Here is a 27771-nt window from a genome sequence, read left to right on the forward strand (position 1 = left end):
ACATGTTAATTTAAATTATAATAAGAGGGCAAGTCACGGTGGGTCAGTGGCAGAGTTCTCGCCTGCCATGCTGGAGACCGGGTTTGATTTCTGGTGCCTGTCCATGCCAAAAAAAAAAAATACATATATATAATAAGAAGAAATTAGTAAAGATATGAAAACTAAAAATTTAGAAGATAATCAAGAGAAAGAAAATCCCAAGAGCTGGATATATGATTCCCATGTTCTAGAATGTGGGAACTAAATTAAATGAAGAAAAGGGTCATTGAAAACAAGGAAGACAAGAAATAAGAGACCAGCCAAGATAAAACAAACTGTTGTGGTTGTCTCTTTAAATTACTACATTAAAAATGAGAAAAATGAATAATATATATCATAGGAACAGGCTATGTACTTATCATATCAACAAAAGGGCCAAGATTAGTGAACTTTGGGAAACAATTTGTTAAGTTTAATTATATTCTGTTTAAGTTAACTTTTAAGGAACACTCCACTTTTTTTTTTTTTTCCGCATGGGCAGGTACCAGGAATCAAACCCAAGTCTCCGGCACAGCAGGCGAGAACTCTACCTGCTGAGCCACCATGGCCCACTCTGGAACACTCCATTTTTACATTTATCTTTCTAGTCCTCCTTGAGAAATGTAACTCATTTAATTTCTTTCAATGCTTTACTAAGACTTTAATGGTGAGAGTCTCTTTATGTCTGATGCGTAATAGTTATACTTTATATACTTTCCATCTTTCTTAATAAATTGTTAGCTATATTTGGGCAGAACTTATGTTTCTTTCAAAATATACTTCACATTGTCAAGGACAAAATTGGTGATCAATAGTAAATTTAACTTAAATTAATGCAAGCAATGCCATTCTATATTCAAAAGAATTGACAAACAGCACTGTTTGAAAACAATGTAGTCTGTGTTGTAATTACATTAATAGATGTAAAAATTTTCAAAGACAAATATCTATTCCAAAAGCATGGGGTTTTAATTGTGTAAGGTTTTCAATTTCTGTAAGGTCTTAAATTATAAGAAAGGTATACCAAAGTTAATTCATGTGAGTCAGAATCATGTAATTATTGCCCAGAGCAGAAGTTGGCAAACTTTTTCTATAAAAGTTCAGGTGGTAAACACTTTAGGCTTTATGGACCATAAGATCTCTGTTGCAAACTACTCAACTACGCCATTGTAGTGCAAAAGCAACCACAGACAATAAAAGTATTTGTACAAACAGGCAGTAAGCTGGATTTGGCCCATGGGCCACTGTTTGCTAACCTCTGTATTAGAGTCCAGTGCCTTCATTTTACGCAAAAGACCCAGACAGGTTAAGCTATTTGGCAAAGATCATCAGACAGTGGAAGAGGCAATCACTACATGTTTTTCAGCAAAACACACTTTAAAATAATTGTTTCCCAATAGAGCTAAAACATAATCTCTGTGAAATGCCAGAAAAAGCAAGTGCTATACATTTTTTTCTTATTTAATTAAGGTCAACAGTATTTACTGAAATTTGTTTAAGCCAAGAACTAACAATCCATCAATCAATACACTGACACACACACACACACACACCCATACACAGATCACAGTGTTCTTTATGTGTAATACTGTACTTGGAATATAGCAGGAGTTCAATAAATTATATTACATAAATTCAAATAAAAATTTTAAATGCAGTTCAATTTTAGGAGTATTGATATATAAAGATGCTTCCATTTAAAACTGTCACTATCTCAAAGAATACTTTTCTAGCAATTACCTAAAAATGAATTAATAGCCCTGCACCATTGGGCAGTTAGGGACATTTTAAAGGAATTTTCAATTACATCATGTTAAAAATCTATTTTAAAACACTAAGATACTTCTTCAGAATAGCTGTCATACCTAGTAAATCTGCTCCTTCATCCACATCTCCAATTAGGCCTGAGCCAGCTGAAGACAGTTCTTCAAAGAGAGATTCTGTATTGCGATCAAAAGCTTTGTTCTCTATGCCTTTGGTAGGAGTGCTATGCAACAAAAACAATGAAGCCAAATCAACAAATTACAAAGACTTTTTGACTATAAAATGAATGCTGGGCTAAGCAACACAACAATTTTTAAACTATAATTTACATTTAATACAAAACGTAAATAAATAAGTTTCCTCAAAGGTTTCCTAAGAAATACCATTAAACTCTACAGAGATGACTGGCGAAGAAAACACAGATTGTTTTAGTTGTGAAATGTTAGCAAACATAAATGATCATAAGTAGTCTCTCTAACAGAGCACTACTTTGCTGTGAACCAGGAACTAGTCTAAGTACTTTACCTAGATAACGTTATTTAATCTCACAAATGCTCAATAAAGTAAGTGCTGTGATTATCCCAATTTCATAGGTGAGGAAAGTGGAGGTTTAAGGAATTTACCAAGGTCATACAACAAATGAATGTATGAGGCAGAAGTCTGCTCCAGAACCCATGATCTTAACTCTAACTGTCCAGGGTATAAATTGGCATTTTTTTTTTAAAAAGGGCAACTTAACAGCATCTATGAAATTTAAAATACTAATAGCCACTGACCTGCAAATTTCATATACAAAATGTCACAGAAAAAAATCCAGCCACAAAAAGGCAATTGTGTACGTAAAAGGATGACCAGAACAGCATTTTTACAGCAGTAAAAAGCAAAACAACCTAAGATTAAATATGTTATGGATATACATATAAAATTTAAGTTTTTAACTCATAGTTAAAAAAACAGTAAAATAGAGCTTTATAAACTAAAGAAACCCATTATATAAAGGTTTTTCAAAAAGACAAGTTGTAAAACAGTATAATGATATGAGCCCTTTTTTCGCAGGGCTGGGAAGGGAAGTGAGAAAGCATGCTTATTTGTGTATTAATGATATATTGACAGAAAAAATTCTATATGGGATCTCCAGTTAAACATGGTAGACTGAACATAGTCATTTATCACCCATTAAGTCGGAAATCAGGCTAAAATTACCATAAAGGAATTAAAAAGGTATACATCTACAGAACAGAAAAATAAACTATAACAGTTAAGATGTGAACAAAATATTGTAAGATGGAAAATGGATGCACAAACAGAAGAAACTGATTTGATAGACCAGAGAAAGCAGAGACCAATTTGCTTCCTTCCTTGTGGGAAGGAAGTCATTGTGCTACCAGAATCCCTGAAAAGCCTAGGACTTGAAGGTACCAGGAATCTCTGTGTAGCAGGGGGGTAGGGGTGGGGGGACACGTGCAAAAAAAACAGATAGATAGATAAAAGACTGCACAAGAAGCAGCCAGAGACTCAGAGCCAATACTCCAGAATACTGGGACCTCTATTTTCCCAGCGAAACTCTATGAACAAGCTGGAGAATCAGTGCTGTTTACTTAAAGATGAGCAAAGCAGCTACAAAGTACCAGACACTTAAATCAGCCCTCTACAAGAAAACTAAATGGAAAAAAAAAACCCAAAAAACTAAACTAAACTATATTTCTCTGAATAAATGTTGCATATCTTTCAGGTAGAAAATAAACAATGATGGTTAAAAGATAAAGTAGAAGAAATCTCCCAGAAATCAGATGTAGACAAGGGAGAAAAGAAATAATGAAGATCAGGTCAGAATATTCAATATCCACCTAACAGATGTTCCAAAAAGAGAGAGGAAGAAACAAAACTGAGGAGAAATAAAGAGAAAATTTCATAGAACTGGGAGATAATTTTCTGATGGAATGACTTATTATAAACAAGAAAATACAAGGAATAAAAGCAGACCCCTACAACAAGCACATGATCATGAATACTTTACAAAAAGACAAAAAGCAAAGATAAAATAAAAATTTTAAAAGCTTCTTGAGAGAAGATTTGAAAAAGCAAAAATCCAACTGGTTCCACACTAGACTCAATGTGAAAGCAACAGTTTGAAAAATCTGAGGGAATACATCTTCCAAACTAGAATTCTGTAAGTAGTCAAACTATCAATCATGACTTCAAATAACATTCATCACATTCAAGTTCTTAAAAAATTTTACTTTCCATGAAACCCCTTACCCAGAAAGTTAGTGAAGAATATTTTCTGTCAAAACAAAGTTATAAATAAAAAAGCAGGATGACCTGGGATCCAGCAAAAAGAGGATCCAACAGAGCAAAGAGATGGAAGAAATTCTCAGGATGATAGTGAGGACAAATCCCAAGACCAGCAGACAAAACAGTCTAGACCAGAACATGAGAATACAGAGAGCTCCAGGACACAGAAATGTTTGGCATTTGGCCACACTCCTACAGTATCTGTCAATGAATTAGTGAGATATACATAGGAAACAAAACAAAAGAAACAAAGTACACAAACAAATTCAAGGCTTTATTAAGTCTAGAAAAACTTCTGCTTCTTTCATTTCTTCAAGTTACAGAAAATATGGGATGTCTATTAGCTATCATTTTTTCCCCATCATTACATATGTTCCTGATCCTTAATGCTACAAAGAGCTAACATTTCACAAAAATTTTAAATCATTTACAATGTCCAGTTTCAAATAGAGACTGTAATGTATTAACAATATTTCTTCAGCAAAACACTTAAATCCATTTTGACTGGTTAGAAATCAGAAAACAGGGTCCTTTTGTGGGTGGGGGAAAGGAAGGATAAACTGTTTTAATATGTTATATAGTGTACCTTGAGCCTTTATATCCACTGAGATCCTTGTCCATATCCAACTCTGGAGTGGATTCAATGATTGCTTGAACTTCTGACTTCTCTTCATTTTCAGCAGAGCCTTAGGAAAGGACAAGACGACAATGCATATATCACACAGTGCCTCTAATATGAAAATCTTGTTGCTTCTGTGGTGTTAAATATATCATTCAGTTAGAGAGGCATTTAAAGAGTGGGTTCTAGGAAACACAAGGTTGGACAACATGTCACATATTGAGTCAATATCAGAACCTAATAAGTAACTCAGAAAGTGTTTATTTGCATTTCTCATGACACATGGTGCACTATATCCCAGGCCCAAACTTCTTTTTTCCCCTATGTAAGGGTGGAATAAAGAGAAACTAAAGACAAAGACTGATGAGGTAAGAAGGTGACAGAAAAGGACTGTTCTCCTGCCTTTCAGGCATTTCAACCCCGTAACATTTTTCTCTCCCAAACTTTATTTAATCATCACCTTTTCAAAGCTTATTTACAAATGTGTAGAATGAATTATCCACCTATTCTATACATCTAAAGAGGCAGAACCATTAAGAGGTATTTCCTCATGCCCACATCATCTAGGTTTATTGAATACTTGCTACTAAGTCAAGAACTAGGATCACTTACCAGTTGATACATTTCTAGTTTCTTGGGCTACCTGTATTTCAATATGCTTGCTTATCTCCAAGTTATTTGCTGCATCTGTAGCCTTCATAAATCCTTCATTATCCTCTTTTAAGGGAGTATCAATAGGAATTGCTGCCACATCTGAAGCAGCTGTTGATGCTGGAGTGGTAGCTTTAGATCCTCCCTGGCTAACATCAGAAAGTTCATCCTACAAACAGGAACAATTAAGGAGAAATTTTTAAATGAGTCATTTATTCTAAACCTATTTATAAATGGATTAAAATATACACCTGTCCAGAGACAGTTCCATTAAAAAAAAAAAAGGGTAAAGAGTCACCGATTACAAAAGGAAGCCAATAATCTCTGAAGACTATTTTCAAATAATTGGGAAATAGATATCTAAACACATCACATTTTTCCAGACATACACAAGATTCTTCTAAACAGAAGATATTGAAACTAAAAGTAGAATGGAGATATTAGAAATAGAATTACACGTTAATGTCAGCATCAGATTTTTAATGTCAGTTTTAATATTATCTGATTAATTGATAAGATAGTCTTTAAAGCATTTACTGTCTAATAGGTGCCTTTCAACAGCAGTAGAATAGTCAAATTCTTAATCTCAGCATAGAATTTTGTTACATATAGTCCTAAAACATTCTGTATCTAAACAATCTTAAGTGTTCATTTAAAGGGCACATGCTAAGACCAACTTCAGACATGGTGCACCAAACTCTGCACAGTGGGATCAGGTAGCCTGCATTTTAACAAGCTACCCATGTGATTTATAGACTCATAACTTTTGGTAACTATTCCAGGATCTACAGACAGACTTCAAGAGGCACATGTGCAGACTGAAATTTTATGCAAAAATTTATATATAATGCATTTTTCTGGAGGAAAAAAAACTGCTTTCATCAGATTTTCAAAATAATTAAAAACAATTGTCCAATGGCTACCAAGAATGAGAGAGTTTTTTTAGGGCCAAGTACCTAAGTCTTAAGAAAAGAGAATCAGACAAAAAGTTTAACAACAACAATAACAGCAAAAGCTGCAGCAGCGGCGGAGTAATTAGGGTTAGGTTTAGGGTAAATTTAAGAGAATTTGCTATTACTAAAAGTATGTCCTTGGGTAAGTTATATATTCTTTCTGTGACTACATTTTTCCATCTGTGAAACAGAGGTAATGGTACCTACACTTCATAGGAGTATGATAAATTACTCTACATAAAGGCATAGCAATGTGTTTCACACATAACAAGTGTTTAAAATGATAGCTATTAAAAGAGACTAAAGAAACAATGGCAATTAAATTCAACACTGATCCTGGACTGTATCTAACAATGGAGGAGAAAATACCCAAAAGGATTTTATTGGGACACGAAGAAAAAATAAAATGGTATATCCATATGTTAGAATATAATACTTAAGTTGAACTTACAATGACATAGGAAACGCTTATATGTTAAATTGGAAAAATATGTGTACTTACAAAGAAATAATCAGAAATCTATACTGTATTATTCATAACAGAAAAAAACTGCAAAGAATTTAAATATCCCAAATTGGAGATAAGCAAATTACAGCACACCCATACAACAGAATTCTGTATAGCAATTAAAAACTTACAGAATAATATTTACTGAGATGCAAAGTATTCAAACAATATTTTACAAAGATAATGGGGGATTAAAAGTTTTGTACACTAATGATCAACTGTACATATGCCTAGAAAAACTTGTTAGGACAAATATGACAATTTTAATAGTGGTTTCAACTGAGTAGTAAGATCATGTGTGATTTCTACCTTCTTCCTGTTAGCATTTATGTATTTATTGATTTTTTTTAATAGTTTAACTTTTTTATTGTATAATATAACATATATACAAACCAAAGAAAGAAAAAAGCAATAGTTTTCAAAGTACTCTTCAACAAGTAGTTACAGGACAGATCCCAGAGTCTGTCATGAACTACCATACCATCAACTCAGATTTTTCCTTCTAGCTGTTCCAGAATATAGGAGGCTAGAAGGAATAAATATCGTTTTATCATCACAATCGACTTCTTTTTTTATGAAAAATAACATATATACAAAGAAGCAATAAATTTCAAAGCACAGCACATATCGACAGATAAATAAAACACACGGATTAAAAATAAATCAATAATGGGGGGAACAAATGTTAAAATAAATTTAGTAGATTGAAATGCTAGTGATCAATGAAAGGGAGAGGTAAGGGGTATGGTATATTTGAAATTTTTTCTGTTTTCTTTTTCTGAATTGATGCCAATGTCCTAAGAAATGATCATGATGATGAATATACAAAAAAAAAAAGCACAGCACAACAATGAGCTGTAGAACAGATTTTGGAATTTGGTATGGGTTACAATTTGTATTCATTAATTTGGAATCAGACAAATTTATAAAAAACAATATAAAACTACCGTATGAATTGTGATCTCAACATTTCTTTAAAAGGAATATAAGGTGAATAGATATGGTAGCAATTTCTTTCCTGCTTATAATGCTTTTTGTTCTTTCCAAGTTTTTTAACAATGGGCATGTGCTATTTTTAAAGAATAAAAATAAATTGGTTTTAAATCTGAATTATTATAACTAGATGAAATTATCTTTCAATATGAGAGAAAGTTTTCAAAAAAAAGTAACCATTGGCAACAATACTATGTATGATCTGAGAGCTAGCCATTCACTATTAATTTGTATTTAAAATAACTATCTATACTTTATCTATTAGCATACTGACCATATATTAATAAAAAATAGCTGAATTCTACAGCCAACTACTTTCTTCAATGCATCTCATATACCAGGCTGATTGCCAATGAGAAGGAAGTCAAACCCAGGAAACAAAAAGCTCAATTCTCCACTACGACAACCTCCACTTCCCTTAAAAGACAAAAATGCTATTTCCTTAAACTGGTGACTGGCACCTAATACAGAAATATCCAATAAAAATCAAAGTCAAGAAAATTAGCTTGTTTGGAGCTGAGTCAGAAAAACTGACAGGAAAGTTTCTGGAGCTATAGAGTCCTATAGCGAAAATAAACACAAGTCACCCTGAGCACTACTCAATTTATCTTAAAAAAAAGTACAGGGGCGGGCCGCGGTGGCTCAGCGGGCAAAGTGCTTGCCTGCTATGCCGGAGGACCTCGGTTCGATTCCCGGCCCCAGCCCATGTAACAAAAACGGAGAAACAGAATACAATAAAAAACAAGAAAATGTTTAAAAGATGTTTCCCTTTCTTCCTTCCTTCCTTCCTTCTATCCTTCCTTCCTTCTCTCTGTCTTAAAAAAAAAAAAAAAAAAAAAAAAAAAAAAAAAAAAAAAAAAAAAAAAAAAAAAGTACAAATGGTACTATTTTGGTTAATATATTACCCTGGTTGATTCAAAGTTTTGTTTATATGTGAATCTCCACTGTTTAAAGGTTTGGAACATAAAACACATCTAAAAATAAATGTAAAATAAAGAGTTCAGGTTCCTGAGAAACGGTAGTAAATGAACAGCACTTAAGTTATGAAGACTTTGGATTCAGAAAGCCCTAGAAGACCATCAAGCTCATCTGCATCTACGACAAACAACAGGCCTTTGAAACTATTTGAAAAATAATCTGAGATCAATCTTGTACTTGACATTTACCTCTCAAATAAAACTCAAGAAGAGAATGTACCTAATTAAAAAACAAAAATTTAAAAAAAGCCTGGCTATTTTCACCTTTAAAGACAAAATTACTTAGTATCCCTGACAAGAGTTCACAGACATAATAGTTTGGCAAAAGCCCATTTCCCAATATCATTTGTGGATCTGGGAGTATGAAATAAAGTAACTTCAAGAGCGTTCAATTTAAAACATGAAAAGGACTGTGACACCTAAGGTGTAGGGCTAAAATGCTTACTTTAGGGAAGAAGAAAACTATAGTTTACAGTAAAGCCTTGTAACCACTGTAAAGGAAGTAATTTTTTTCAGTATTTCAGTGACTAATATCAGTAGTCTTCCAAACTGGGTAGTGACTGTTGAATGATGAGGAGGTAACCAATACTTAAACACTTTCATTTTCTTTTTGCAAATTGATTTTTTTTTTTAGGTGCATGATCCAGGAATCGAAGCTTGGTCTCCTGCATGGAAGGTGAGCATTCTACTACTGAACCACCCTACCACTGAACCACCCGGGTACCTTGCAAATTGTTTTGAAACACCATTTTTACCTCCTGTTCTAGAGCTTTCAGAGGTTTAAGACAAGTGCTGACCTGGAAAGAGGGAAGTATTATAAAAGAGAAAAAAATCATATATTTACTAGGTGTCCACATATTTGTACATATCTCTTTGTATTTCTCTCAGGATAAAAAGACCCATCTGTATATTCTTACTTTGCTAATATGAGAGTGTGCTGGTTTGAAACTATTGTGTATTGTCACAGAAAAGACGTTCTTTAATCCTCATTCAATATTGCTGGGTGGGATCTTTTTAATTAAGCTGTTTCCATGGAGATGCGACCTACTCAATTATGGGTGGGACCTTCTGAATATGTGGTTTCCATGGAGATGTGACTCTACCCATTCAGGGTGGGTTGCTTACTGGAGTTCTTTAGGGGGGAGTCATTTTAGAGAAAGCTTTTGAGCCCACACAGCTAGAGACCTTTGGAGATGCAGAAGGAAAATGGTCCCAGCAAAGTCCTTTGAAACAAGAAGCCTAGAGAGAAAGCCAGTCATCATGTGTCTGCCCAGCACACAGAGGTGTTTGGACCCATCAGTCTTTCTTGAATCAAATGTAGGGAAGCATCTTCAAGACCTAGTAATAGGAGGTAGCTTCCTAAACTTTATATACAAAGCACAAGCAACAAAAGAAAAAATAAACGGGAACACTTCAAAATCAAAGGCTTTTGTACTTCAGAGGACTTTGTCAAAAAAGGTGAAAAGGCAGCCAACTCAATGGGAGAAAATATTTGAAAAGCACACATCGGATAAAGGTTTCATACCCTGTATACATTAAGAAAATATACAACTCAACAACAAAAGAACAAACAACCCAATTATAAAAAGGGCTAAAGATATGAATAGGCATTTTTCTGAAGAACAGATACAGATGCTAAAAAACACATAAAGAGATGCTCATTTTCATTAGCTATAAGGGAAACGCAGACCAAGACTACCATGAGATACCACCTCACACCTATAAGAACGGCTGTTATTAAAAAAACAGGGAACTACAAATGTTGGAGAGGATGTGGAGAAATCGGGTCACTTATGCCCTGCTGGTGGGAATTTGTAATGGTATAGCCACTACGGAAGACAGTTCGACAGTTCATTAAGAAACCAAATAACAAGTTGCCTTATGTCCCAGCAAAACCACTACCCAGAAGAGCTGAAAGCAGTAACATAAACAGACACTTGTACTCCAATGTTCATAGCAGCATTATTCACAATTGCCAAAAGATGGAAACAACCCAGGTGCCCATCAACAGACGAGTGGATTAACAAAATGCAGTATATACATATGATGGAATATTATGCAGCAGTAAAACAAAATGACATCCTGAAGCACATGACAAGACGGGATGAGCCTTGAAGACATAATGCTGAGTGAAACAAGCCAGACACAAAAGGATAGATACTGTATGATTCCACTTTTATGACCATGGTAAAGGTAAAATTGGAGTTTTATAATACAGAATATAGAGGACCTAGTGAAACATGGAAGCGAGAGATGGGTGAATGGTTAGCTAACGAGGTTACACTTAAACGTTATTGCATGCTATGGGCTATATTTAACAGGAAAACATCAATAGTACCACAGCAACACCAGGGGTAAATAATGGGGGGAAGGACAAGAGTTAAGGGGAGGTTTAGATTTTCTATTTGGTGAGGGTGTGTTTATGGTTATCTTTCTCTTGGGAAAAATGAAATTATCTAAAATTAAGAGTATTGATGGACTGTTGACTATGGACATTATACATGATGCCCAATGAATGGAGGTGGCTGAAGGATGCACTGACTGAGGAGTAGATTGGCAAATGATGGTGTATACATATGATGGAATATTGTGCTGCTGCAAAAAAAGAACAAAGTTGTGAGGCATGCAGCATTGTAAAGAGCCTATGGGACATTTGGCGAAACAAAATATATCAGAAACAAAGAACAAATATTGTATGGGTCTCAAACAGAAAATACTTATAAGAAAACAGGGGCCTAGATTGTAAGCGCTTATAGCAATCACATTTAGTCTGGAATGATAATTGTTATTTCTGGATTTTGAGAATCTGATTTATATAGGTATAACCAGGTATTTAGAGATAAGAATGGAGCCAATCAGGTTGGAATTCAGGTAATTCAGAATACAGGGGTAAGAAAAACACTGCTTATATTTTAGAATCTCATCTACTCTTTGAGACCAAAAGAAGAAGGGTGTCCATAACCGAAATTTTCTGTAGCACATAATCTAAATCAACCTGTCTTGACAGATCATTTAAACAATCAAAACACAGGGAGCCGAGAATAAGAATGGGGGCTTTTAATCTTGTATAACCTATACATAAGCATGTATAGCTTAATGTAATGCCTGTATACATACCAGAGTATATTAAGCAGATATTCAAAAAGTATTGGCAAAGTTCCTCGAGGAATGGGAGAAAAAAATATGGAACTATGAAATTTTACCACTGGGGAAACCCCTGATACTGCATCAACCATTAAGGATACTCAAATCAATAGGCCAAGCCCTTGATCCTGAGGCTTGCTCTTGTGAAGCTTATGTATGTAGCAGAGAAGCTTAGCCTACCTATAGTATGCTTAAGAGTTACTTCTGGAGGGCCTCATTCTTTCCAAGCCCAACTCTGCAAGTGAAATTACTGCGCTTCCCCTCTATATGGGACATGACATCCAGGGGTGAAAGTCTCCCTGCCAGCGTGGGAGATGACTCTCAGAGATGAGCCTGGCCCTAGCACAAGATCAACAATGCCGTCCTGACCAAAAGGGGAAAATAAGAACACCGAGGGTATTATAAAAGATTCTACAAAGGTTCCATGCACTAGGGTAACTTTCCAGAAACCTACAACCTCCAGATCCCTGGACCAGGGACTTCTAAAATGCAGAGGAGCCAGCCTCTCTAGAACATCAACTAGTTCCATCCCCCTATATTAATGACAGCCCCTTCCAACATGAAAAAGTTAGAATGGGCATAGCCCAAATACCCCTAAAGAGTAAGAGAAGGATCAAAGGTGATGGCGGAGTTACACAGAGAAGTATCACAATTCATTAACAAATGAATATGACTGCTGAATCATTATATTGATATTTCTTTTTTTCTCCAGTATTTTAGAGCAGCTAGATATAAAAACCTAAAATTGTGGAACTGCAACCCATATTAAACTCTGAAATCTGTTCTATAACTAAAAAATGCAGCGTGCTTTGAAATTTATTGCCTTTTTGCATATATGTTATTTTTCACAAAAAAGGGAAAAAAAAGTCAATTGTGATGATAAAAAAAACCTATATAATGGTATCATGATCCACTGATTGTACACTTTGGATGATTACTTGGTATGTGAATATACAATATATATCAATAGAAAATAATTTTAAAAATGAAAAAAAAATTGGATACACTGCAATGCTAGTGGTCAATAAGGGGGGAGGGGTAAGGGGAATAGGATGTATGGGTTTTCTTGTTTCTTTTTATTTGCTTTTTTGGAGTTGTGTGTATGTCCTAGAAATGATTCTGGTAGTGAAATCATGGTGGTAAATACACAATTATGTGATGATATTGTGAAACACTGATTGCATACTTTGGATTGTATGGTGTGTAGAGATAGCTAAGTAAAACTGCATTAAAAATGAAAAAAAAAAGAGAGAAATGAAAATGTATGTATATGCAAAAACCTTTATGGGAATGTTTATAGCAGCTTTATTCATATATGCTATGTTAGTTTTCTAGGACTGTTGCTACAAATTACCACCTACTTGGTAGCTTAAAAAAAAGAAATTTATTTTCTCACAGTTCTCACAGCCAGAAGTACAAAATCAGGTGTCAGTAGGGTTGGCTCCCTCTGAAGGCTCTGATACAGAATCCATTCCAAGCCCCTCTCTTAGTTTCTGATGGCTGTGAAAACTCCTGGCGTTCCTTGGCTTGGGGCTGCACAATTCCAATATTTGCCTATATTTTCATACGTCCTTTTTTCTCTCTGTCTCTCCTCCCTGTCTATGTGCTTTAAATCTCTCCCTCTCCTTTCTCTTCAAAGACTAACATCTTTGGGTATACCCAAAATCCAAGTTGATTTCACTTCATTGCCCTTAACTTAATTACAGCTACAAAGACCCTATTTCCAAATAAGGTTCAATTCATAAGTATCCCGGGTTAGGGCTTGGACATATCATTTTGGGGGATGCAATTCAACTCATACAATTGCAAAGCTGGAAACAATCCAGATGACCTTCAATGGATAAATGGATAAGCAAACTGCAGCGTATCCATACAATGGAATGCTACACAGTAATAAAAAAGGACCAAGTATTGATTTATACAACTCAGCTGAACTTTAAATGCATTTTGCTAAATGAAAGAAGCCACGCCTAAAAGGCTATATGACGAATGAGTCTACTCATATGGCATTCTGGAAAAGGCAAAACTATAGAGACAAAAATCAGATCAGATGATGCCAGTGGGGTAGGGGTTAGGAGGAGGTTTGGTCAAGGGTAGACAGGCACTTTGTACCATTTTTGCAACTTTTCTGTAAACCTAAAATTATTTCAAAATAAAAAATATTTTTGAAACTGGGTTAGGGCTTTAAATATTTTAAATTAAAAAATTTATACTAGGGATCTTTAATCACAGACAATAGAAGAATGAAGTTTTACTATTGTAAAAATTCAAACTTGGAAAAAGTAAAGAAATAGGAACAATTTCAGAACTTAACCACAATAGAGTAGGATGGAAAATTCTTCTAAACAAGAATGCTGCTCTATTTAGACATTTCCCGTTCTGAATGCTGAGCACATCCCCTGAAGAATGCAGCACACATTCACTACTGGCTTTATATACCAAACCTTGTAACAAGAGCTTCTCACAGTAGTTCTGCCCAAGTATTTCAATCATATGGTTGTTAAGGAACCCTTTAAAAATTTTCACAAATAAATACCAATCTAATAATTTTTGAGTTAGTTAAAATTATTTTTCTTGGTTTGAAAAGTCAAATCCTACTAACAACCCAGGATACTTTCTTCAAAGGAAAAAATATTTTTGGGAGTGTATATACCTATGCATACATACACACAGGCACATACACGTGTGTCTGTAGGCATGTGTACAGGCATGTGTATATGTGCTACAAGTGTACAGACATACATATGTACATGTCTGAAATTGGACGGAATCTCTAAAATCATGACCAAATTAAAGGCTTGTAAGACATACCAATTGAGTCCCAGCCTAGAACACAGCATGAAAATTATATTATGGCATATTTAGAAGGTTTGTAAAACAATACTTCATTCTTCTCATATTTGAACATAAAGGTGGGATATCTGAATTCTCAACTTGTAAAGCTATAAAGAATTTCTAGAACATTGCTGGTGAGTGTACGAACTGCTACAATTTCTCTGGCAGGCAATTTGGCAATACCTATCAAAATTTTAAATATATGCATTGATCCAGCAATCCCAAAATGGGAATTATAAATACAAGTACAAAATTAAGTACTGTAACCCATGCCAAAGTCTGAAATATGTTCTATAACTAATTGTGGTGCTGTGCTTTGAAATTTATTGCTTTTTTGTATAGATGTTATTTTTCACAAGAAAGAAAAATAGTCAATTGTGATGATAAAAAAAAATTTATTCCTTCTACCCTTCTATATTCTGGAGCAGCTAGAAGGAAAAATCTGAGAGGACTGTATAGTAATCCATGACAAACTCTGGGATCTGTCCTCTAACTACTTATTGAAGAGTACTTCAGAAACTATTGCTTTGTTCTTTCTTTGCTTTGCATGTATGTTATATTATACAATAAAAATATTTTTAAAAAATTAAGCACTAGGTTATTTACTGCAGTATAGCTTATAATAGCAGAAGACTAGAAAAAACGGAGATGCCCCAACAATAAAGATTTTATTTGCAGTTGGGATAGATATGTGACCCTTTCCCTGCTGCCCACATTCTAGCATTCTGATGCATCAATTATCTTGTTTCATTCTCTTGTCTTCAATTTCTCTTTCTAGTGGACCCTTGTAAGCACACACAGAAAAACCAGTCTGTTTCATTTTAAGAAAATGAAAATGAAAATGAAAATGAAAGGATACCTCGGGTTATCCTTTCTCACCTTCCACCACAAACAACTTTCTTGAGTGCTGTACACTTGATGTTTCATTCTCTCACAAGTCATATTCACTCCTGTTTTTAGCCCTATGACTCAATCAGCTCTCTAACTGCATGTAGAAATTTATAAATCCAATCCTTACCCTACTTGACTTCTCTGTACCAGCTGCCTCTGCTGAGAACTCTTATTCTAAAGCTCCTTTGTCCTTTGACTTCCAGATCCTCAGTCTTTTATGGTTTTCTCCTTTCTGTTTCTATACCCCACTCACCCCGCCTTTTCTCCCCTTCCACCAATGCCCTCCTGTCTCTGCACATGCTCTGCTTCCCCATTACAGGCTGCTCCCAAGCATGGATGCTGCCTGTTCTCATGCTCAGGCTCTGACACCCTATGCTGGGCACCTTTTCTGGGAGAGGCTTTCATCACCCTGCTCAGGTTCTGCTACCCTTACGCCAGACGGCCCCTCTGCAGGGACAGCCTTCAGATCGCTTGGGTCTTGACTCTGGACACCAGGCAATCTATGTTGAAATCCTCCCTAACCTTGCTTGGGCTATCATATGATACTTTATTCTAGGTCACCCCGCGCCTCCCTATCCCTACCCTACTCTGTGAATGCCTACCTTGCTCTGTCTTACATACTGGCTTCAGGACTGAATTGTGCAGAAAGGACAAAGGAAGGGGAGATAAAGCAATACTACACCATTATTATAACTACAGCTATATAGGAAGTCTTGATATCTGGTTGTGCAAGTTCTTCCTGTTCTTATTGTTCTACAGGACTGACTTTGGCTATTCTCAGTAATTTGTTCTTCTCCAATTCCTTTAAAAATTTGTACTTTGTTCAGTCAGCCCCACCTTAACATTTTGCCCATTTTCAGCCTTAGTACTTTTATAATACATTTTCATAACACAATAGCCTTGGTCATGTTAACACAAGGAAGTTCTCTTTATCCATTTCACTAGCAGTACCCAAGTAAAAAAATCCTGATAATGATGTAATATAAAACTCCTCTGCTTTCTGCCTTGAACTGATCTCTAAACTACATTTAAGGCCCATTAATAGAGTGTCAGGTGAAGCTTCATGTAAACTGTGACGTTTGGGTTGGATTGGACCCTGAAAGAGGATATTTCTAGTGGTGGTAATCTGAGCAGATTAAAAATAAGCATGTGGCAAAACTATAAAGAAACATAATTGGATGTAAAGATCTGAAGCTCAGGGAAGGGGTCAGGGTTGGAAATCCAAATTTGTAGATACAGATGCCTGGATGGGGCATTTTTAGCAATGGCACTTGATCTATCTAGATTAAGTAGAGAAGAAGGCTAAGGTTTAAGTCCTAGGGTACACTTAGAGATCAAAAAAGAAAGAGAAACCAGCTATGGAGACACAGTAGTGAAGAAAATCCCTGAGACAGAGAATGGTGTCCTGGAAACAAAGTGAAGAAAATGTATTTTAAATGTGTCAAATGCTGCTGAGAATTTTCCATTAGGTTTGGAAAGATGGTTGTTGCCAACCTGGAGAAAAGGCATGTTAATGCTGTAGATAGGACTAAAAGTCTGAGAGAAATGGGATGAAGAGAAATGGATTGTTCCTTTTAACATACCAAAATCTGTTCCCATCTCAGGGCCTTTACAGTTGCTAGTTCATGTGGCTTAAACACTATTGCCCCCAGACCTTTCCAAGCACCTGCACATCCCTCATGTCAGGGTACACATCACCTCCTCTGAAAAACTTCTTCCTTAACTGCCCAAACTAAGTCCCTTTTTTTCTACCAGCTGTTTATCTTGCTTTCTTTCTTTCACAGCACTTGTCAGAACTTGAAATTCTATTACTTCATTTATTTACCTGTTTGCTGTTTTTCTCCACAAGAATGTGACAAATAAAAACAATTATACCTTTTGCAATGTGACTATGTGATTGTGAAAACCTTGTGTCTGATGCTCCTTTTATCTATGATATTGACAGATGAGTAAAAAATATGGATTAAAAATAAATAAATAGGTGGTACTAATGTTAAAATAAATTGAGTAGATTGAAATACTAGTGAACAATGAAAGGGAATGGGAAGGGGTATAAAAAAATAGGGGAACAAAGGTTAAAATATATTGAGTAGATGGAAATACTAGTGGTCAATGAGAGGGAGGGGTAAGGTGTATGGTATATAAGAGTTTTTTCTTTTTTCTTTTTATTTCTTTTTCTGGAGTAATGCAAATGTTCTAAAAAATAATCATGGTGAATATACTACTATGTGATGATACTGTGAGCCATTGATTGTACACCATGCATGGAATGTTTGTATGTTAATTAAAAATAAATTACAAAAAAAAAAATGACATAGAAACACTTCTTAAGGGTAACCTGCATATTTTTCTAAGCGCATCATTTCTGGCAGATTTTCTATTACCTGAAGATTAATCCAGTGGATTATTTATAATCTGACTACAGCTCTCTCACAGTGAGAAATCTCTGTGATTTCTCAGCAAAGAAGGTATAAAACTTTACAATCTCTAACAAATACATTTACTACCATTCTTCTGTCAGAAAGTTTCCTGTAGTTCTCTGTTTCCTCGGTTATAACCCATTACCTTAAACTTTCTTCACAGAGAAATTGTATTAGTAAAATTAACGTGTTAATTATAATTCTCTTAGACTTTTTCTTTTTAATAATGAGGGCAAAGTATCCCCTAAATATAGCTTAGGTCATCCTCAAAGCTCTCAGAGAATGAAAATTGCAGGATGTTTTAAATTAGAGATAGCCTAGCTCAATCCTTGAAACCTGCCTATGATGCAGCTCATGAACAAATTCTAAACCTCTGATTCCCAGATCTTTGTAAAGTTAGAAAAAGACACCTTGTTAATAACAAGGATATAGGTGAAAATAAAAACGTCCTAATTATTACACATACTCTACAAACTGCACTTACGTTATCTTTTGTAATTTTGTAACATATCACTCCATTCCTAAAAATCCTTATCTGTTGAGCTTTTATCTTATTTAATGACTCCCTATCCAGACTAAATAGAGGGACACAGGATTCTGTTTTTGGAGATTCTCTGAAGAATATTTGCCTTAGTATCTCTAGGGAAGACACATAAAGCTCCCATGCTTAAGTTCACATTAATAGTCTGTTAACTGATTTTACATCTTTTCAGAAAGATTCTGTCACAGTATGTCTTTGGATTAAATAACAAAAGAGAATTACAATAATTTTCTCCTTAGGGACGCTCTGGATAGTAATTAAAATGTAGTCACCACTAAATAGGTGGTATCTATATAATGTGTAGGAATAACCTCCAGGATAACCTCTTGACTCTTGTTTGAAATCTCTCAGCCATTGACACTTGACTTGCCTCATTTCTCTCCTCCCCCTTTTGGTTGAGAAGGTTTTCCCAATCCATTCATGCTGAGTCCCAGATCATTCTAGGATTTCTGACCCACATTGCCAGGGAGATTTATACCCCTAGGAGTCATGTCGCATGTAGAGAGGGGGAGGGCAGTGAGTTTGCTTCGTGTTGGCTGAGAAAGAGAGGCCACATCTGAGCAACAAAAGAGGTTCTCTGGGGGTGACTTCCAGGCCTAATTTTAAGTAGGCTTACTCTATCCTTTGCTGGGATAAGTTTCATATGAACAAACCCCAAGATTGAGGGCTTGGCCTATTCTCACTGCCTGTGACAATATCAGGAATTCTCCACATGGGGAAGTTGAATTTTCCCCCTTTCTCCCTATTTCCCCAGGGGGACTTAAGAAATACTTCTAAGAAATGATTATGATCATGGTGATGAATATACAACTATGTGATGATATTGTGAGTTATTGAATATATATAAAAGAATGGAATATATGGTAAAAACATCTGTGTTTGTATGTTATGTTTAAAAAAATTTTTTAAATAAAAAAAACGTAGTTTCCATATGGTTTACATAAAAAAAAGTAGTACATTTTTGATGTACTACATGTATCCCTCCTACTTAATTTTGTTTTGGGGAACAGGACACAGCAAGCAGGCAAGTGAAAGATGAGTGTTTTGAAAGATCTGCTAAATGACAGGCTAAAAAAGCAAATGTGGTTGTAGGAGTAAATATGAGAGTTCTCTAATAACATCACTGCGGTCTGACACTGAGCAGCTACATGAATAGTTTCAAGTAAATTGAGCAACCAGGAAAAGGGAAGGGAAAAAAAGGTGAAATCAGCCTTACTGTTAAAAATATTTTTCAGTGGGAGAAAAGCCACAAAATATTTATTGGCTGTTATTGTTCTGAGCACATATCAAAAGTCAGTGGACTGGGTGGGCCACGGTGGCTCAGCAGGTAAGAATGCTTGCCTGCCAAGCCCGAGGACCCGGGTTCGATTCCCGGTGCCTGCCCATGTAAAAAGAAAGAAAAAAAATAGAAAAGTCAGTGGACTAATTCTGAATGCCTCTACCTTCTAGAGCTCAGAAAGAGAGCATTTATATTATCCCTAAAGAGCTTTCTAATATCTAAAGCAATTTACTCATTCAGCAAATGTTCTGAATTTCTATTAAGTGCCAGGCACTATTCTAGGAGGTAGGGATACAACAGTAAATAAACCACATGGAACTTACACTCTTAGTGGAGAGAGACACATGAGGTAAATAAATTACTTAATATTTTTAAAATATGGTAAGGATTATGTATAATCTTAGACCATGATAAATATCATACAGAAAAATAAAGCAGGAAAGGGAGACAGAATGGTGTGTTGTAGGTAAAATTTAAGACAGAATAGATTTTATAATATATCAAGGCCCTTTTATGATCAATATTTCCTTTATAAATATTCTGTAGCAGAGGCTTATAGAACATAACTTCAAATATTTTTAAAAAGTTAATTATTATTATTAGTCCCATTCTTAGAACACTTTATTGGTTATGTTTATTACTTATTTTATGAGAAGATTTTTGGCCAAGAATATCATGTATAATGAATTATATCAGTCATTTAGGTAAAACACAATGCAGTTTTGACTATCACTTTGTACAGTGGTTTTAAGGAACAGTGTTTTAAAATTTTTAAAAAGTGGAGCCCTACTAAATTGTGAACAGTATATCAAGGAATTTCAGGTGGCAGCAATTTTCTATTCAAAAACAAAGTGACAGTAGTCACCCCACCCCACCTCCAAATTTATATCATGCAGCAAAACAAAATAGACATGAACACTGATTTTAGTGTCATCAGTAGACTAATCAAGAAACTATTGACGTTTCATTTTGTTTTCCTGTATAAGTTAAAACTAAAATCTTAATACTGTTTAGGAAGAGCTCATTTCCAATTAAAAAAAAAAAAGCCATCAATTTTACAAACTAAAATTTATACAAACTATTTCATTTTATTAAGTCTTGATTGTGTAGTACTTTAATTTGGAAAATAAAGTTTATAAAATGTAAACTGAAGATTTCAGCAGGGTTAAGTTTACCTTTAGGCTAGTATGTGAACGTGGTTGACTTAATTCTTGAAATTTCCATTGCTCTGATCCAGGGGTCTCGCCTTCTTTCTGAGTGTCAGGGGTAAGCAATCCATCTCCAGGTGGTAATGGGAAAATCCCTAATGATATAGGGCGTTCTTTTCTATTGGGGAAGGAAGAAAAAGAAAAAAGGATTCCTTCATTTTTATACTTTTTATTTTTCATAACAATAAAATAATTAGTCTGGGCTGTCATTACTTTAGAAATGTCACTCTTAAGTAACACTGGCTGCCCATCTGAACAAGCAGCCTAGCCAAAAAGAAAGGACAGTCTCAGAAGTTTAAATTAGCTGCAAGAAATTAATTAAGAAAGGTGGTAGAAAACAGTTTTTGGAAATCTTATAAATTACTGATGAGTTCTTTGTCCAGGAAACTGTCATTTGGTTTCACAGTGAGAAGAGCTGCTAAGTTTTTACCCATGCTTAGGTTAGCTCTAGGTAAACTTGCAACCACAGATTCCTCCCAACTCTGGAAGTGACCTTAACCTATGCTTTTAAATTTCCCACGTCCTTACATTAACCTCTGGATGCTTACCAATGCCTCTTGGGGGAATGACTTTCCTGAATACAGGAAAATCAATAAACAATTTACTTTTCCTCCCTGATGAAAGTTCTGTTTTTCTACAGAACCATTATATGAATTCTTTTCACAGTACATGAGAAAAACCCTTGTCAGTTTCTCCCAAGTAATGAGGCCAAAAAATTCTATAAAATTAATTGCAGAATTTCCAAAGTTTTGTGAGAAATGCCAAAATGATTGTAGAATTTCCAATGTTTTGTGACAAATGCCAATATACAGAGTTACAATTTTAATAATAATGGAATTTTAACAAGAAACACATCCTTTGTTGATACACAGAAGATCCCAAATCGAAGAACTTTTCGAGGGTGGAAATCAGCCTATTAACAAGTCATCCTGGGTCATTAACTCACAAATGTGGAAACTAGGGAGAAATAAGTTTACATTAAAAGACTGGAACCAATACCTCTAACCGTTAAGAATGTAAGTTAGAATAGAAACCAAGGAGATTATAAATAAAAATGGAAAAATATACAGTTTTGCTAAATACATCTTCTATTCTATAAGCTCATTTTTAAACCAAAGAAATAAGCCATTTTTGAAATACGCCCTTACTTAACACAAAGGGTATGCTCTTCCTTTTCTAAAAATAAAGATTACTAAGTTGTCAGACTGTATTTTAAAAGATTAAATGAAGCAGAAGGGGTTGAAAGAGTGCTAGAACTGTACACATGAGGAAAAAATATAAACATGTCTTCTCTTTGTCTGGTAAAGTTAATTATATCATTTCTTCACACTTGTTTTACTTTTTCTTACTTGCTTTGGAAGGGAAAAATCAAATACAAGTAGGTAGCACAATAGGAGGGCAGAATTTAATACCAAATCTAACCATGACATTATGAGTTGCCAGAAAAACTAAATGACAAAAAATTAAAAGTTACTAGTCAGCTATTTTGTTCATACCCATTATTCCTGAATCTGGGCAGCCACAATACTTTCCTGAGTCCATGGCAAAAATAGGCACTATTCATACCTTTTAATGTAGTACATAATGCACACAGGTACACTTCCATATAAGGAATAACCTGTTCTTTCTTAATGCCCCTTATATCTTTACTTTAAACTACATCTTTTCTGTTTTATGATCTTCATTCAATGATCTTTCATCGAATGATGGTGACAGTGATTGGTAGCAGAATTTTTTTTTTTAATGTCCATAATTGACAAAAAGTTGGAAACCTGATGTATATCCTCCAAGTTGGGAGGAATATATTTTGGGAATTGAGAAATCTAAAGATCTAAGAGCTTCTAGTCTTGAGTTTTATTTATTATTTTCAAACATGCTTTAATGACTTAAGCAGTCTAAAGGAACACAAAATGCAAAAAAGAACCAGGAAGATAATACAGACTTCTTCATGCAAATCATCACACTAATAACAGGAATCAAACTACACTCCTTCCTGTATGAGTGACAACATATTCATTTTCACACATTAACAAATACTAAAAACGTCTTAAATTAGACTATTGGGAGGGAGGTCTTCTGTGGACATGTTTTAATCTCCTACTTCTTTCAACTAATTCTACAACCCCAAATAAAGCAGAAGTCTTACCTTTTTATATTGCTTTTATCATTCAAAGACTGCTTTATAGGGAGGGGACTTTTTTTCAGAAACTGATAGCTAGCTGTCAAGTAAGGAAATGATGCTTTAGATTACACTGTCCCAACTTGAGAAAAATAGTATTACTAAATACCCCTCTCTCTTATTTTACTAAGTTAAATAGAGGGGAGTGAGGAAATAAGCATGTATTTATGGAAGTTAATAAGAATCCTATTTAGAAAAGTAACTCTGCAAGGTGAACATCAGTCCTGTATTAAGTTGGTATGCATGTTTGGTACTTTATATTACATGCTTCAGTAACAGAGAAGAAAAGAAAAGAAAGACTGGAATACATGTGAAAAATATCAAGTGGCAGATATAAATTCCAGGTGTTTCAGTCTGTCATTACTGTTTAGAAACAAATCTACCACCAACTATCAGAATCCCATTTATTCTTTTTTAAATTACCTTTCTTCCATATATCCATTTCTGAGTTATTTGAATGCTATCTTACATATATAAAGAATTTTGCAAATAATTTTTAAAACAGCTTTTGATTATCTTCACATTTAATACAACTAATTCATGGTAAGGTCTATTTTATATAAAGGGGATTAAAAAATTACATTTACTGGACACCCACTATGTAGAAGGGACTGAGCTAGACAATTTATTTCTCTATCTTATTTAATCTTCATAGTAAATAGGGATTATTTTCCCACTTTTCAGATTAGGAAAAGTAATGCTCAGAGACTCTAGGTACTAGTTAATTGGTAGAGTTGGGATTCAAAGCCATATCTGTCTAATTCCAAGATCATGGTTATACAAATATATAAATTCAGAATTACCTCTTCTTAATAATTTAATTTTTACTTTGAAAAGTTTAGTATCTTTATTCAACCAGATCAACAGCAACTTTTGTGTTAAAGAGTTCTATGAATTTAATCACAGGTTAGCTGTGTTCTGCTAAACATAATGGATACATATAAGTGACCGAAATTATTTACTTTTATAATTTACTATAGATCTTGAAACTGATGAAATAAAATAATAATCTTACTTGATTTTATAACCACCCAATGGGATAATTATCTTCAGATGAAGAAACTCAGAAATGGATTGACCAAGCTACTTGCCCAAGGTTCTATGGCTCACATGTGGCAAAGTATTTGAATCCAAGCAGTCCAACTTCAAAGCACTCTTACCCACTGTGTGTCACAGCAGGGCACTGCTTTCTCAAATAGAACCTAAACCCAAAAATAATACTATACATCTTCTTGAGTTCAGTTGTTTTAATTTCCTAAAAGCCTATACACACACACACACACATGCACAAATCTTTTATGTACTAAAATATACGCAAGTAATAAGATTACCCCTGCTTTTTATAAATCAAGAAGGAAAATAAACTACCAAGTATCTAGTTACAGACTATAGATTTAGATTAAATTTAATTTCTGAATCTTAAATTCATGTTGAACATGAACTGATCTATGAATAAAAACAAACACATTAAGGGAATTTACTACTTTAATTTTTTTTAATTTACCTAAATCTATTATTAGGATTTGACTATTTTAAGTAAACATTTAAATAATAAAAGATATACACTATAAACCTCCATTTAAAACCATGGGAAAAGCAGAAATTTGAACAAATTGGCTATTTTTAGTTTGATGAATTAAAAAACAAAAGGAAACTAAAACCTTAAACCTCTAAAATGCAGAAGATATCATATTCAGGGTACAAGAAGAGTGAACAGCAGGAAAGCTCAGAGATTAATGACTAACCCCACAAGCAGGCCTTGATATTTATCACCCAAGCCTACAAAGAAAAAGACAGCATCTGACAAAACAATACTGAATAGGCATTGTAAAGGTTTCATAATTTTGATATGTAAATAATGGGGAAAAATGCAATGCTTAACCTAAAAGACTTAAATCTTTTCACTTTAAATTTTTTTTAAGAGGAAAATATTTAAATTGGCATTTTCCACACGTGCTATCAAAAATAGCAGAAATGACGCCTGACCCTTCATTAATCAAAGGATAACTGGAAAAAAATTAATCTAAGTCCTGTGTGTAACTGAGCAAATCCTAGCATAAAAGATATTTGTCCCCTAAATGCTAAAGAAATAAAATGCAGAGGTTGTATAAACTTGGAGTCAGTGCTATACTTTTGTTCTCCCCTTCACTCTGAACACTCTGCTTACAAGACCACACTGACCTTGTACTTGCATATAATACAAATTTGAAAATCGTTTTTTGATAAGTGGTTTCCAAACACAAAGCGTATCCCTAGATGATGGTATATCAAATACTATAAAGAAGAAAAGAAGTCCTGGCTTCAGGCCATTTTCCATTGTTTCAATCTGCAACAAAAATGGTTACAAAGCAGACCTGTGAAGCTAAATTTACTAAATTAACTAAGCAGGGGCTTCCAAGAGAGAGTGGAGTACCTGAGTATCCTTGGTAGGTTCTGCGTCAGAGCTGGCACACCGGTAGAAATAGAAAAGTGCACAAGCAGCAAAACAGAGAGAGATACTAAGATAGCAGAATTAATGACCACCGCCCCGCCAACAAAGCCAAACACAAACAGCAGCATGCATCCAGGACTCATGGCGCTGTGCTGGCATGGTGAAATACCCGAACCAGGAGGCCTACACGGGGGCCTAAGGGGTATCTTTGTAGTGAAGAGCTGTCATTCAGCGGCAGCTACAAAAACAATGCCATCAAGCAACAGCTTTCCACTCCATCCTGCAGCAGCTCCTAAGAGATGACGTCAGCCCACTCTCCCCACCTCATAACCATAGAGCTGCTTGCTCCTAGCATTTATGCAGCAACCCAGAGAGACAGCCAGCCTATTAACTATTTTCCCCACCACTAAGAGTCCTGGCATAGCTCATTGGCTACAATGCCTGGAGATCTACATAATTTATTCACACTCCTACATCAAACAGAAGTCCAGCTAACCCTTTCAAACATGCCTCTCTCTAACAAAAAGGATTTTAAACCAATTAAACAGGAGAAATGAAAAATTTTCAGCCTTCCCACAAATCAGAAAATTTTAAACCTAGCACCAGCAAACATTAGAAAAGTTAAAAATATCTTATGCTGCTCATGTGGAATGTCTCATAATTTACCCTTTTAATAGCGAAGGCGGCCTCTATTTTTCTATGCTATTCTCTCCTACAGCATTCCAACCACAGTAGAGCGCTTTTGGCTAACTATTGTTACAGGATTAAAGAGCAGAGAAAAACAGAAATAAACATTATTTATTTCACTTTTTCTCAAGGCGAAATGTACAACAGAGCTTACCTAATTCTACTATGAGCTGTGGATTCTAGTTGATCACTCCCTGAGAGCTGATGAAGTTTTGTTCTTTCTAAGTGTTCCATATAATTATGGATCATCTATTTTAAAGAAAGAAAAGAATACATAAAATTTAAGGCTAATACCTGGAATGAAGACATGGTGTTATAAAAAAGGAAACAATTTTTGCACAGTTTTCTTATTTATTACGCTACACAGTCCCATACAAAAGAATATTAAGGAAGGATATTTTTTAATGGCAAAGGAATATGCAAATGATTACATTTAAGGATGCTGGTGTCCATAAAAGTAGCCAATATCTTATTCAGCATAGTGAAAACTTTGACATAAATAATACAAATAATAATCATTTGGGAGAAAGTAATGAGACCAACTGGTTAAAAATAGTAGAAGACATTTGAAAGAAATTATTTAAACATGAAAAGAAACCATATAGTTTGGGGGGTGATTTTTTTTTTTTTTTACATGGGCAGACACTGGCAATTAAACCTGGGTCTCTGACATGGCAGGCGAGAACTCTGCCACTGAGACACCGTTGCCAGCCCTGGGGTGATCTTTAACACTTTAAGAATGATAAAGATCATTTTCAATTTAGTTAAATAATTTAATTTAAATACAAATATATTTATTTCTTGTCTCTGTAGATTTAGTTGACATAAAGCTCAAATATTTTCTCCTTTGATTGTTAATTCACTGGTATTTCTTGATATAACCAACTAATCACCTATAATACTAGCAGGAAATAAATATGAATGAAAAAATTCTGAACACTTTGACTTTGAATCTTAAATAAAGAACCACAGAAAAACTATATGGAAATGAAACCTTCAGAAATTTACATTATATAAAGAGTGAAGAAATTTGAAGGTCCTATTTAATTCTTGACAATCTACAGTTTTACTTTTAAGAAACAAATATGGAATTGAAATATGTAAAATGCAACAGATTAAAAAAGTCTTTGCTATTCATACGATATGAATAAAGAAAAATGAATTAAAAAAACAAGAAAATGTTAGTATTTTAAAGGAACGTAAAAATTAAAAGTAGGCAGAAAAGGCTGACTACTACTCATTCACGAGACTATTAATCAAATTCTTACAATGTACCATGGAATAGATTTGGAAGTTTAATAAACTTTAACTATATACAGTGATGAGTTCAATCTCATTATAACTTAAAATATGCATTGTAGCTATTAAATGTAAAACC

At 34.5% G+C, this 27771-nt stretch overlaps 1 protein-coding gene across 6 annotated transcripts in view; it reads right to left on the bottom strand.

Moving 5' to 3' along the window:
* Positions 1–27771, bottom strand: part of SPAG9 (sperm associated antigen 9) — a 138073-nt gene that overhangs the window by 33327 nt on the left and 76975 nt on the right. For 5 of the 6 annotated variants that reach the window (XM_077164789.1, XM_077164788.1, XM_077164790.1 and 2 more), the window contains 5 exons: positions 26548–26642; positions 21064–21214; positions 5309–5516; positions 4664–4763; positions 1884–2005 (listed from right to left, as the gene is read on the bottom strand). In XM_077164789.1, coding sequence (XP_077020904.1) covers positions 1884–2005; positions 4664–4763; positions 5309–5516; positions 21064–21214; positions 26548–26642 — 676 coding nt within the window. Of the gene's footprint in view, positions 1–1883; positions 2006–4663; positions 4764–5308; positions 5517–21063; positions 21215–25688; positions 26504–26547; positions 26643–27771 lie in introns of those variants that run through there. The other variant, XM_077164794.1, reaches the window with a different exon arrangement.

The sequence above is a fragment of the Tamandua tetradactyla genome, chromosome 6, assembly GCF_023851605.1.
Source record: "Tamandua tetradactyla isolate mTamTet1 chromosome 6, mTamTet1.pri, whole genome shotgun sequence".
Classification (NCBI taxonomy): domain Eukaryota; kingdom Metazoa; phylum Chordata; class Mammalia; order Pilosa; family Myrmecophagidae; genus Tamandua; species Tamandua tetradactyla.